Genomic DNA, 14,211 nt, shown 5'->3' with positions numbered 1-14,211 from the left:
TAGAGGATCTCCCCAGCATGCTAGAGGCCATTTTTAAATAAAATCTTATTTATATCTTTTTTATATTACCAAAAGTTTCTCAGTACCCCTCTCCCTTTCACCTCCCAGAGGGGCATCCTATATAACAAATACTATTCTTAAAGAAAAAGAAAAGAAAAATCAGCACAGCTGATCAATATATTAAAAAAATTCTGAAGGTTTACACAATGTTCCACACTCATGGACCTCTCACACCTCTGCAAAGGAGTGAGGTGGGGATATCGTCTCCTATCTCTTCTTTGAAGCCATACTTGTTCTGTGTAATTTTGCAATATTCACTTTTGGTTTTTTGGTAGCTCTATCCAATTATGTGACTGGATACTGTTTTCATGGCTCTGCTTACTTCACGCTGCATCATTTCATTTAAATTATTCCGCATTTCTCTACATTCAACACATTCTTCATTTCTAACAGCACAGTAATATTCCCTTACATTCATGTACCATAATTTTGGTCAGCTCCTCCCTAATCAATGAACACCTACTTTGATTCCAATTGTTTGTTAATTTTTTTGGTATTTTTTTTATTTTAAATTTAAATACGAAATGAGAAAAGAAAAGAAAAATGCCATGTACGGAATAGACCATAAGAGAGGATTCAATATAAGACAATAAATTTCTATTTCAAGAAAACCTGTAGAACAAACACTGTACATTGTTTTCAAAGCTCCAGCTTTTTTTTTTTTGCTTCCTTGTTAGGCCTTTTTGTTCTCTGCTGTGTACTTTTTAACTTTATTTTTTGACCCTTCCCCCTTCCCAAGAAGGCAACAATTAAGCATGGACATACATACATAGTATCTATAAACACACACATACACACTCATAGACATATGTGTAAGACCATACTATGCTTATTTCCACTTGTCATCTGTTTCTCTGAGGGTACACAGCATCTTCCTTCATAAGTTCAAGGCTCTCCATGTTTTTCTAAATCAACCCGCTCATCATTTTGTGCATCAATATTCCAACCCAATCACTTCCTATCTGAGAGATTGTCTATGAAAGTTTTTTTTTCCAAATTTCCTACATTCTTTCTGTTCTTGGCAACATAGGTTTTATTTATACAAAAAAATTTAAACTTAAAATAATCAAAATTATCCTTTTTACACTTCAACAATGTTCTTGCCTTATAATATAGTTTAAGGTCTGAAACTGCTGAATCTACCTCCTTGACATCTTTTTTCCCTAGTTTCTTTGAAGTTCCTGACTTTGTTTTTCCAAGTGAACTTCATTATTTTTTCTAACTCAGTAAAATAATTTTTAGTAATTTAATTGGGATGACATTGAATAAACAGATAAGTTAAGTAAAACTGTCATTTTTAAATTATATTGGCTTTACCTGACCATGAACAATAAATATAACTTAAATTATTTACATCTGAATTTATTTGTATAAAAACTGTTTTATGTTTATGTTCATATAGTTCCTGTGTCTGTTTTGGTAGGTATATACTCAGGTATTTTATACTAAGTATTTTAAATGGTGTAAAGCGAAATTGAATAATATTATTGATACATAATGTTGTTTCTCTATTTTTCACTTTCAATTAAATCTATTTTAATTTTAACTTTGTTTGAGATCACTGCTTTTTTTATATGCTAAATTCTACTCCTGCTCTTTATCTTTGTGTATATCTCTCATTTTTATAATGTTTCATGAAAACAACACATTGTTGAGTTTTAATTTTTAATCTGCTATTGTTTCCATTTTATGGGTAAATTTGCCCCATTCACATTGTAAGCTTCAATTACTTGTGTATTTTCCTCCTTCCTATTTTTCCTCACTGTACTCACCCCATTTATCTATGCCTCCTCACTCCTGCTTTACTTCCACCTGCTACTTTGCTCTCCTATTCCTTAACTTACCCACCCCTTAAAGAGTCCCTCCCTTATTCTCCCCTGCCTCACCCTAAACCCTTGTCCTCTTACTTTCTTTCTGAATTTAGAATACTTTTATACCCTTCTAAATTTGTATGTTGTTCCCTCTTTAACTTATTTCCAATTAGAGTAAGGTTCCAGCACCACTTGCCCTCCCCCCCCACTAGCTTCTTCTAAATCAATTTTTCCTTTTATACCTCATTTATATGAGACAATTACTCCTTTTTATCTCTCCCTACAGTTTTGTTTTTTTAGAATCACCCCATCATACTCAACTCAGTCCACACCTTTCTTTCAAACTACCCAAATAATGATGACAATCATTTTCACATATATGCAATAAAGAATTTGACTTTATAATTGGTCTTTAATGTTTACCTTATATTTCTCCTGGATATTATGTGTTGAATTTTCCCTTCATCTCTGGGGGTTTTGTCACAAAAACCTGAAAGTCTTTGAGTTTGTTAAGTGTCCAATTTTTTTCATTCAGGATTATACTTAACTTTGCTGGGTAAGTTACCCTTGGTTGTAACCCCAGCTGTTTTGTTCTATGGAATATAGTGTTCCAAGACCTACAGTCCTTCAGTGTAGTAACTACTAGGTCTTCTGTAATCCTTATTGTAGTTCCATAATATTTAAATTTTTTTTCTTGTTGCTTCCAATACTTTCTCCTTAACCTGGGAGCTTTGAAACTTGGCTACGATATTCCTGTAAGTTTTCCTTCTGGGATCTCTTTCAGGTGGTGATCAGTGGATTTTTTTCTATTTCTACTTTGCCTTTTAGTTCTAGAACTACAGGGCAATTTTCCTTGATAATTTCTTATAATATTATATCAAGAATTTTTTTCTTTCATTGTAATTTTCAGGAAGTCCAACTATTCTTATATTATTTTCTCCTTGATCTGTTCTCCAGATCTGTTTTTCCAAAGAGATGTTTCACATTTTTTCTAATTTTTCATTCTTTTGATTTTGTTTTATGATTTCTTGATGTCTTGGGACATTATTAGTTTCCCCTTGCCCAATTCCAGTTTTCAGGAAATTATGTTCTTCCTTAAGTTTTTGAGTCTCTATTTCCAGTGGATTGCCTTTTTTTCATAATTTTCTTGATTTTTCTTGGATTGCTCTTATTTATTTTTCCTAATTTTTCCTCAATCTCTCTTGATTTTTAAAATCCTTTTTAAGTTCTTCCATGACCACTTGACGTTTCTCATTGAAAAAGGGGTGACTTTTTTAAGCTCCATTATCTTCCTCTGAATATGAACCGAGATCTTCTCTATCCCCATAGTAACGTTCTATGGTTGGGTTCTTCCTCCTTTGGTTACTCATTTTCATTTATTTATTTATTTATTGTTTTATTTTGCTTTTAGCAGCTATTAGTGTAATCAAGTTGCAGTCCCAAGGCATGGAGAATGATGCCCCAAGCCTCAGGTCCTTCTTACCATTATTTTCTGAGGTCTATTCCTGGGCCCAACCTTGGGCTCTCCACTCCATTCCTAAGCCACTGTTAAGGCCCCCAGCCATACTGTTGCACAAATAATCTTGCTCCCCACAGTCCCTCCAATGGCTGAAAACTACAGCCATCCTCTCTGACCCAGAAATGAAACCAGGGACTCTGCTCTCCTACAAGTGCCCACAGCCAACAGGGTCCCTGCCCCTCCGCTACTGCACTCACCAGGTGTGTGCTAGCTCCTTCTCCCTGCAGCCCCAACCCAGGATAAGTCTGGTCAGCACAGCTGTGCTTGGCATCTCTCGGCAGTGGAAGGTCCTTCAATCTTTTCCTACTCAGCCATCAGACGCTGTCTTCAAAGTGAAAGTTTCTAAAGCTGATCTGCAGAGTCAGCCTGCAAGTGTTTGCACCTCATTCGGGGGGAACCTCCTGGCCCTAGAGATTCCATCTTTCCTGAGGTCTCCTCAAATTCTTAGGGGGAAAACTGCTTTACCCCGCATTTATTTCTGCTAGTCTGAGGTGATATTCTGTCTTTTTTTTGTGGAGGAAATTTGGAGAACCAAGTTTTCTGACATACTCTATCATCTTCCTAGAATCCTCTGTTTCCAATATTTTCCTATCAAAAGTGCTATTATATTTTGATACATTCTTCTTATCAATTGGAGGCCTTCTCCTAATTCTTTTAATATTTCATAGATTGTCATTGTTTTTATTGTTGTTCAGTCATTTCCGTCACGTCTGACTCTTCATGACCCCATATGGGGTTTTCTTGGCAAGGATAATGGAGTGGTTTGCCATTTCCTTCTCCAGCTCATTTTACAGATGAGGAAACTGAGGCAAACAGAGTTAAGTGACTTACCCAGAGTCACACAGCTATTATGTTTTTGAGGCCAGATTTGAACTCAGAAAGATGAGTCTTCCTGACTTCAGACCCAGCATTCTATCTACTGTGTGACCTAGCTGCCCCATTTCATGGATACCAGAGTAGTACTCAGGCTGTCCATCTGTTGTTGTCTCTCATGCTTGAAAAATGATCAATCCAGCTTTTTTTGGTTATCTACATCTATGATAAAGGATACGTTTTGTATCCCTTCTCATATCTGGATCATCATTGGCAAAGTACTACAGCTGACTTACAACACACTAAGTCTTTTCTCCAACCTTTGTGTCATCTACAATTTTGATTCTTTACAGAGTTCATAGTGCTTCAAGATTCACAACCATAAGGCATTGATAGAAGAATATTAGTGCTATAAAGGTCAGCTTTGGCAGAAGAGAGAAATTAGGATCAATGAAATCACTGCACAATTTTCCCAAAACAACCTACCCCCCATTCCTCCACCTATTTAATCCTGGGACCCATCTTAACTATCCATTTGAAATGACTATGAAACATATATAGCCTAGCTCAATGGGCTTACACATCCAACTTCATTTCATAATCTAGGTAATATGAAGTCTTTATCCATTCAAGTGGGCCTTCTATAACTTAGTAAAATAATCTCTTTTCAGTGTTTGCGAATCTCATCAACGAGGCCTTGCAATAAATAGGGTTTAATGCAACCAACAATATCTTCCACAAACAGCAACATCTAGAGAAACTCAAGATCTATAGAGAATCCTTCTATCTGAACTTTGTGGAAGACAAACTCCACAAGAATAGCAAACATCTTGGGTAAATGTGTCTTCCCTAGTTTCATGTCTTCCTTGATATGAATGAAGTTTCCTCTGTTTGAATCTATCAAAGAATCTTTCAAGGAGAACCATTAAGGTTGCATTTTGCTATAAGAAGTCAAATGTTTTTGGTTTGGGTCTTTAGTTTTGTTTGAGACTGAGTCTCCCTATCTTGCCTAGTATGGAAGGACAGCAGACATTCACAGGCCTGATCCCACTACTTATCAGGACATAAACTTTAACCTGCTCTATTTCTAACCTAAGACTCTTTAGGCAACCCAGTGGCCCACTGTTCCCAAGGGCTCACCATATTAATACCACACTTAGTTCAGACACTTGGGCTAGCTTTAGACCTACTGTAGCTTAGAACTCTAGAGTTCAAGTGATCCATAAGCCTCAGTCTCCTCAAGATTACAGGACCACACACAATACTCACTATCAAATGTCTTTTTAAAAAAATTAACAAATGCAGACTTTAGTACTGTATCCTCAAAACCTTTATTTCAGTAGTGCCTGTAAAAAAAGACTGCTGTAGAGAATCACCTTTGAAAGTGAACTTTTCTCATATTTTCTCTTTTTTAGTTTTATTTATGCCTTTTGCTCTTACTTCATATGCATTCCTAAATAAACTCCCTCCAATCTCCCCTATTCAGCAAACTTTCCTTTGCAACAAAAAATTTTTTAAATACTTCAACAAAGCCAAACAACATATCTATGATCTGTGACAATGCATTCAACATTCCATATCCACTGTCCACCTCTCCAACTAAAGGAGGCAGATGTATTTTCTCACTACTTCCATGGGAACAAGCAGTGTTCAGTTTTGTCTTAAAGTTTCGTTTACATTTTTGTAATCATTATATACATTATTTTCTAAGTTCAGCCTACTTCACTCTGTATCATTCATATAAGTCTTCCTATGTTTCTCTGAATTCTTCATATGTTATTTCTCATAAGGTAATAATATTCCATTACATTCACGTGCCACAATTTATTTAGCTGTAGATGAACACCCACTTTGTTTCCTATTCTTTGCAACCACACACACCCCAAGAAAAAGCTGCTATGAATATTTTGGTATATATGTGACCTTTTTTTCTGTCTTTGACCTTTTTGGGGTATATGCTTAGCAAAATATCTCTGAGTCAGAGTATGAATAGTTTAGTCACTTTTTTCCACATAATTTTAAATCATTTGGGATGGAGGGACCAATTCACTGTTTCACCAATGATTGTTAGTGGGCCTATCTTCCTCTAGTCCACTCCAACATTAACTGTCTTTTGCCACCTGCCAGTTTGAAAGGTGGGACAGGAAACATCAGAGTTGTTTTTGTTTTGCATTTCCTTTATTACCAGTGATTTTGAGCAGTCTTTCCAATGACTGTTAGTGGTTTCCAATTCTTCTCTTAAATACTATTTGTTCATACTATTTCACCATTCATCCATTAGAGAATGGTTCTTGGCCTTATATATTTGTTTTCATTCCTTATTTATCTTAGATCTTAGACTTTTATCTTAAGTATTTCAGACAAAATGGACATTTTTTTCTCATGTTGGTTACATTGATTTTGTTCATGCTAAAGCTTTTTTTTTCAAATTTTGTTATTGAAATTTTCTATTTAATCTTTAGCAACTTCTTTCTCTTATAAGATTAAGAATTCGCTCCTAGTCATAAATATGAAAAGTTTCTCCAACCATTTTCTTCAAATTTTTTATGTGACCTTTTATATCAAATGTCCATTTGAAAACTATCATGGTATATAATATAAAATGCTGTATTAAACCTAATTTTTGCCAAATAGCCTTCCAGTTCTTCCAGCAAGTCTTGTTGAAAAAGAAGTCCTTCCTCAAGTAGTTTACATTCTCAGGTTTATTTAACACTGGGTTACTGAGTTTAATAATTTCTGATTCTTTGTTCCACTGAGCTATTTTTCTCCTCCTTCACTATTGCCATATGGTCTTGGTAGCTAATAATTTAGACTACAGTTTGAGTTCTGGAAGTGTTATTTTCCCTTTATTCCCACTTTTTTCATTCTTTCCCTTGAGATTTTGGATTTCTTTTTTCTCCAAATGAATTTTGTTTATTATTCTAACTAGTTCTACAGGGCAGTCCTGGGATAATTTCATCTGTACTATACAAAATTTGTAAATTAATTCAGGTGGTATCTTTATTTTTATTTTATTTGTATGACCCATTCACAAGCAACAGGTATTTTTTCCAATTATTTAAGTCTCTCTTTATTTCTTTAGTGTTTTGCCACTGTATTTAAGTAAGTCTTAAATTTGTCTTGGTGACTAACTCCTAGATATTTGTGCATTTTGCAGTTATTCTGAAAGGGATTTTTTGCATATTTTATCAAAGATACACTTGATACATACAAGAGCAATATTTAAAGACCTCTTGGAGATGAGAAAAGAGTAACTAGGTGGCACAGTGGATAGAACACCAGGCCTGAGTTTAAATATGACCTCAAACACTTTCTAGGTATGTGACCCTAGACAAGTCACTTAATCCTGTTTGCCCCAATTTCCTCATATGTAAAATGAGCTGGAGAAAGAAATGGAAAACCACTCCAGTATCTCTGCCAAGAAAAACCCAAATGGGGTCACAAAGAGTTGGACACAACTAAATGATTGAACAACAACAGAAATGAGAAAATAGGCATTTCAGTCACTAGCCACTGCTGTCTTCTCAAGAACCTTTTTTTAAAAAGCACCATTCCTGATCTTCTCCATTCTCTTTGGATCTTCCCTTGAGAGTTCTTGAAATTCAATCCCTGAAGGCCTTTATAACTGCGTTGCCTAAAGGACAGATTTTTTTTTTTCTTTAAGTATTTAGCCAGACCCAGATATTCTTCCTTACTTCATTTTCTTGACTTCCATTTCCATTTCCTCAAAGAGTACATCTGGTAACTGAGCCCAAATGTGGTGATTCCACTGTCACTGGTTATAAGAATAAATCATTACAGAAATGCTCACAATTCTCTTCCATTGCGCGTTGATTCTCCCCCTTACAGGTTTGCCTAAAATTGTCCTAGGAATGATCTGGTTTAGCTTGATCTCATGAGAAGCTTTCTTCAGGCTCATTTTCTACTCTGGCTTTTTTTCTGTTTTAAAAGTCAATCTTCCATTACAGTACTCAGTAATGTTTCTTCAAATAAGTTTCTATTCTAAGCAATGTTGTCTTTACTTGTCATGTCTCTCCCCTTGGCAAGAAGATCTACTCTCTGCTTGCCGATGTGGCTTCTGGACTCTTTTCATCTCTTCACTGTGGTGATTATTTTCATTGGTTACAAAAAACTGTCATCATATGATTCAGTGAGTTCACTTTTACTCATTTTCCTTTCGTCAGAATCAATAAATTAGTTAACTAGATTGGCTTAGAGCCGTTGTAAGTACACACAGTGCCTGCCATCTTCTCATCTCTACACTTTCTTTGGATCTGATGTTCTTTTAACCTTTAACAAGTTAACTGCATGCAGGTCACTAATTCTGAAATAGCTCACACTTTTATAACCTCTATTAATTTCTGGTTGGTTCAAATATAATAGACTTCATTTTTCATGATATAGTATTCATCATATTCAGCACATTCCAACTTTTTCTTAAAAGAAGTATTCATGATATACAAGGATGAATGAAGTTTCTGATTAATCCACAAGTCTCTGGCTTCTATTCAATTCAATAAGCATTTATAAAGAACCTACTATGTGCAAAAACCATGGGAGGCATTGGGAATTTTTGTTGTTGAGTCATTTCAGTCATATTTGATGCTACATGACCGCATTTGGCTTTTTCTTGGCAAAGATACTGGAGTGGTTTGCCATTTCCTTCTCCTGCCCATTTTACAGATGAGGAGATAGAGGCAAACAGGGTTAAATGACTTGCCCAAGGTCACACAGCTAGTAAATGTCTGATGCCAGATTTGAACTCGGGAAGACTCATAGTCCTGACTCTCTATACACAGCACTCTATATCCTGGCACTCTATACACAGCACCACCTAGCTGCCCTGGGGGTACAAAGACAAAAAATTAAGAAGCCTCTGCCCTCAAAGAGCTTATATTCTCTTGGGATATCTGGCATGTGCAGTGATAAGTCTACATAGTAGAAAGTAAAGGAGCAGAGGAGAAATCAAAGTGCTCAGTTGGTCCCTTAGGGAAAGCATCATAACAAAGTGGCTTCTGAGTTGAGCCTTCAAGGAATATCAGGAATCTGAAGGACAGAGATGAAGAGGGATGCCATACCTCGTTTTTCATTCCATAATCTTACAATACCTAGCACAGTTCTTTGTATGCAGTCAGCACTTAATAAATGCTTTTGCATTCACTTATTCATGGGAGACAGCCTGCACAAATACATGGGGACAGGAGATGTCGAGGTGACATCTCCTAGGGAGATGACACAGACACATTGTGACATAGCGAGGGATCCAGTTTAGCTAGAACGCAGAGCACACAAAAGGAAATAATATAAATTAAGGCCAGAAAAGTAAACTGAAGCCAGACTGTAGGGGTCTTAAATACCACTGAGGAGTTTGTATTTTATCTTAAATGCAATAGGGAAACACTAAAGGATTTTGAGCAAAACAGTGACATGACCAAACCTGTGGTTTGGGAAAATCATTCTGGTAAATTTGCAAAAGATAGATTGGAGAAAGGAGTCCTCTTTAATGTCTTCATCTTGAAGCATATTTTTCCAATGTATTTCTTGCCATTCTCCCATCCACTGTGCCTATTTTCAAACACAAGTTAACAAGTACTGAGATTTATGCTGACTTGCTCTTTGTAGAATTTCTTGACATTCATCATCCTCTGGAACAGATGTTGCAGCTCAGAAGCCGCAATTATCTTCGGGGTGGTCTCTTTACTAGCGTTCATCTTGGGCACTACAAGACAAGAAGACTAAATGCCCCCAGGAAAGGAGCGCCTTGGGCCCCCAACAAAACCAACACATCCAAACTGGTTTTTCATTTCGCTAAGGGGACCCATGTGTCATGACTTGATGGAGCTTCTTTGTCCGCTCTTTTGCAACAACGTCAATGTGGACACAGCATGGTTTTCCAACGCTGTATTAACTCATGTGTTACTGGATTAAAATTTCTTATTTGAGAACCAACAGTTAAATCAATGTCTGTATACTGTCTAAAGCCTGTGACTCTTGACACCCTTGACACCCTCCCTTATAGGGAGGTAGTGAGGCACGATAGAAAAAATGCTGAACTTGGAAATCGCAGGACCTGAGTTCAAATTCCAGCTCTACCACTTAAATCCTCCGTAACCTTCAGCAAGCCATTTAACTAAACTCTCTAGGCCTCAATTTCCTCACCTGTAAAATAAGGTTGGACTAAATGACTTCCAAAGTCCCTTCCACCTAAAGATCTATGATTCTTTTTATTTCTGCCACTAAAGAATCAGGAAGGGTTACAAAGGACTGATGGATTTTTATCTATTTCATGGGCTGCCTTGGCCAAAAATTTTTTACCTAATCACCCAACTAGTCAGTTGCTGTTTGTCCTTCGTTTTCAAAAAGGACCGATGACATCATGGGGTGCTGTCTTGACTTCTATGTGAATTGGATTTAGGTGAGGCAGAATTGACCTCTATGTCGTCCATTCTCCACACCTGGCTAGGTTGTTCCTCTGACCATAGACACTGGGAACAGCTTTGGAGCCTCTCAAGGCGGTAGGACATGCCAAAGTTGTTTCTTCCCTGGCACTGGCTTCTAGAATGGAAAGTTATCTTCTATGCCATGAGGAAGCCTCAGGGTAGGATGTTAATGAAGACAATTAAAGCGATGAGAATTTAAAAGCACTTTCCTTCTGGTAAATACCAAGTGTTTGTGTTTTCTGCTTCAGAATGAGAGAAAACACTGCCTTCCTGATCCACTTCTCTCCCCCCACTCCCAGCATGGAAGGTTAGCATAAGAAAATAGGAAAGGCGGGGGGGGGGGGGGGGGGGGGGGGGGGGGGGGGGGGGGGGGGGGAGGCAAGGCTAGAGAGAAAAAAAAGTCAATGTACCTGCTAAACTCAGAGTGTTGAGGACAAACTGGGTGCCATAAAATATGGTAAAGCAGCAATCTTCTTTCTGGCGACTGGCTTTCCCACGTTCAAAGTCCTTTGAGTTTTTCCCTGGGCGGATTTCCTTTATCTCCATTAAGTCCACTAAAAGAGAAACAACAAAACTCACTAAAAGTAAATGTCAAAAAACCCCACAACTATACCACGACAGGAACAGCTAGGTGGTGCGGTGGATAGAGTGCTGGGCTTAGAGTCAGGAAGACCTGGGATCAAATCCTGCCTCAGACATATATTAGCTGTATGGCTCTGGGCAAGTCTCTTAACCTCTCACCTTCAGTTTCCTTGTATAGAAAATGGGCACAAAAAGGATTATTGTGAGGATCAAATAAGATAGCATATGTAAAGCACTTCACAAACCTTAAAGTGCTATGAAAACACTAAGTATCATCATCATTGTCACTCAAAGAAAAAAAAAGGACATTGGCCAATTTTATATCATTATGAGGCACCTAGGTGGTACAGTTGATAGAGTACTGGGCCCAGAGTCAGGAAAACTTGAGATCAAATCTGGCCTCAGGTTGTGTGACCCTGGGCAAGTCACTTAACCTCTGTTTGGCTTAATCCACTGAAGAAGGAAACAGCAAACCAGTCCAGTATCTTTGCCAAGAAAACCCTGAGGACCATATATGGGTGTGCTATGGTCCATGGGGTCAAAAAAAATTGGACATGACTGAACAACTGAAGAACAAATAATTGATATCTATCTGGCATTTTAGGATTTACAAAGTACAACCCTATGAGTTATGCCGAGCAGGTAATATTATTCCATATTAACATTTTACAAATTAGGAAACTGAGGCTCAAAGAGGTAAATTCCATTTCATGGGTGGCACTGAGATTTGGTGACATGTGATTTACAATTGTAATGTGAAAATGTGAGGAGAGAATATGGCCTGTCATTGAAGTCAGGGGACCTGGTTTCAAATTCCTAACTCTGTCCTTTTACTACCTTTACTAAGACCAGAGTTCAAATCCTAACTGATTCTTACTAGCAACAACCATGTTACTTAACCTCTCTGAGCCTCAGCTGTATCATCTGTAAGATGGGTATAATAACATCTACAGTACTTGCTTCGCAGGGCTGTTGTAAACAAGTTATATAAAGCATTTTACAAACTTTAAAGAATGATACAAATGTCAGTTGCTGTCACTACTGAGTCCAGAATGATGTTGGTGCTAATTCCATTGTATTCTGCCTTGGTCAAACCCAGGTATACTTTAGGAGTGATATTGATAGCTACAGATGAGAACTATCCTATGGGAGGATGGATTGAAGGACCTGGGAGATTATGCTCTTCCTAAAGAAGAGCACGCTTAGGGGACATGATAGCTGCCTTCACATATCCAAAGGACTGTCATATGGAAGAGGGATCAGACGTGTTCTAATTAGCCCTAGAAGAGAGAAATGAGAACAATGAATGAAAGCTGCAAGAGTCAGAATTCAGTCTGATGTGAGAAAAAACTCCCTAATGATTACAATCACCCAAAAGTCACAAGTCAAAGGTCTGCCTCTGGAGATTTTCAAGGGAAGGCCTGATGAACCACTAACTAAGAATGCTACAGAAGAAATTACTGTTTGGGTTAGGCTAGAGGACTCCTGAAGTCACTCCACTTTTTAGGGATGTGTTATCAGGGATTGTTGAGCAGGTATAAACAGAACGAGAAACTCTCCAAGGTCTCTTTCAGTTCTGGAATCTCACAATTCCATGACTCACTGAAAGTTACACAGTTAGCCAGGGGCAAAATAAGGGCTAGAGATTTGCTGATTCTCAACCTGCGCTCTTAGGCACCAGGCCGCACTGCCTCTTCACGTAGCCACTGCAGCAGGAATCAAGGACATAAGCCATTTTCATTTCTTTAACTCTAAGTATTAGCTTAACCATTTTCAGCTGCAGAGATACCGAAGCACAAACAATTCTCATTTCCCTTTCTTGGCGCTAGCTGTCCCTGATGCCTGGGATGCTTCCCCTCCTCACCCCTGCCTTTAGAATGTGAATTCCTAGCTTTATTCAAGATTCAACTCCAATGCTTACCTGCTGCCAGAAGCATTTCCCAGTCCTCCCATCAATGTTGCCTCCCATCTTCTCTATGTGTATGTTGTATGTACCCATTTATGTCTCCCTCAATAGAATATAAGCTCATTGAAGGTGGGGACTGTTTTTATTTTTTTTTAATTCCCAGTGCTTAGCAGAGTGCCTGGCACATAGTAGGCACTTTAATGTTTACTGACTGACTGACTTTAGGTTACCTCCCATCTACTCTGTTTGTGCCCAAAGAAAGCACTACATAAATGTTAGCTGCTATCATCATCATCATCATCTTGTAGGTACCTATTTATGTCTCTCCAACAGAATATTACTTCTTTGAAGCCAGAGACTGCTTTGAGCTTTTCTTTAATCTCCAGGGCTTATTAGCACAGTGCCTGCAGGGTACATAGTAAGCACTTAATAAATGTATGTTGATTGACTGAAGAGTTGTGCAGAAGCAACTTCGCCAAACTACTCCTGGCAAGTAACAGTCAAGATGGCACAATTGTCTGGACCAACAACCCACAGGTTACACAGCAGTGGCTTTCAGCTGCCTGACATAGCACAATGATAATGATCCTTATAAAAGTAGTTAACATTGAGACAGCATTTTATACCCTTTATCTCATTTGAGCCTCACAAAAAACCTTTGAGGTCAGGAGCACATGTATTTTTTTTTAACTGGACCTGTGATTTCATTGGAATAGGCAACTCCCAATGAGGAAACTCCCTCTACCAGCTGAGATGAGCACCGGCTCTGCAACTGACTGCCTGAGATTTGTCAAAGGCAAGGAAAGGTAGAGTGACTTGCTCAGGGTAACACAATCAGACCTGCCTGATTCTGAGGTTGGGTTGCTGTCCACTGTGCCGCTCTTGCTGATAGGATCAAATGAGATGTATGTGTAAAGCACTTTGTAAACCTTGAAGTGTTATATCACTGCTAGATATGATCATTATGTACTACACATAATAACAATTGTATAGGCACTGTTATCTCCATTTCAGAGATGAGGAAACTTGATGAAGCAGTGACTTGCTGAGTTCATATGGTCTATAAGTAAAAGAATTGGG

At 37.9% G+C, this 14,211-nt stretch overlaps 1 protein-coding gene across 1 annotated transcript in view; it reads right to left on the bottom strand.

Annotated features, from left to right (window-relative positions):
• PLCG2 (phospholipase C gamma 2) overlaps positions 1-14,211 on the bottom strand; it is a 174,742-nt gene that overhangs the window by 101,389 nt on the left and 59,142 nt on the right. The window contains exon 3 of the mRNA XM_036751202.1: positions 11,054-11,197. Coding sequence (XP_036607097.1) covers positions 11,054-11,197 — 144 coding nt within the window. The remainder of the gene's footprint in view (positions 1-11,053; positions 11,198-14,211) is intronic.

The sequence above is a fragment of the Trichosurus vulpecula genome, chromosome 3 (assembly GCF_011100635.1).
Source record: "Trichosurus vulpecula isolate mTriVul1 chromosome 3, mTriVul1.pri, whole genome shotgun sequence".
Lineage (NCBI taxonomy): Eukaryota > Metazoa > Chordata > Mammalia > Diprotodontia > Phalangeridae > Trichosurus > Trichosurus vulpecula.
The sequence above is the reverse complement of the archived record's forward strand: the minus strand, read 5'-3'. Positions and strand labels throughout refer to the sequence as shown.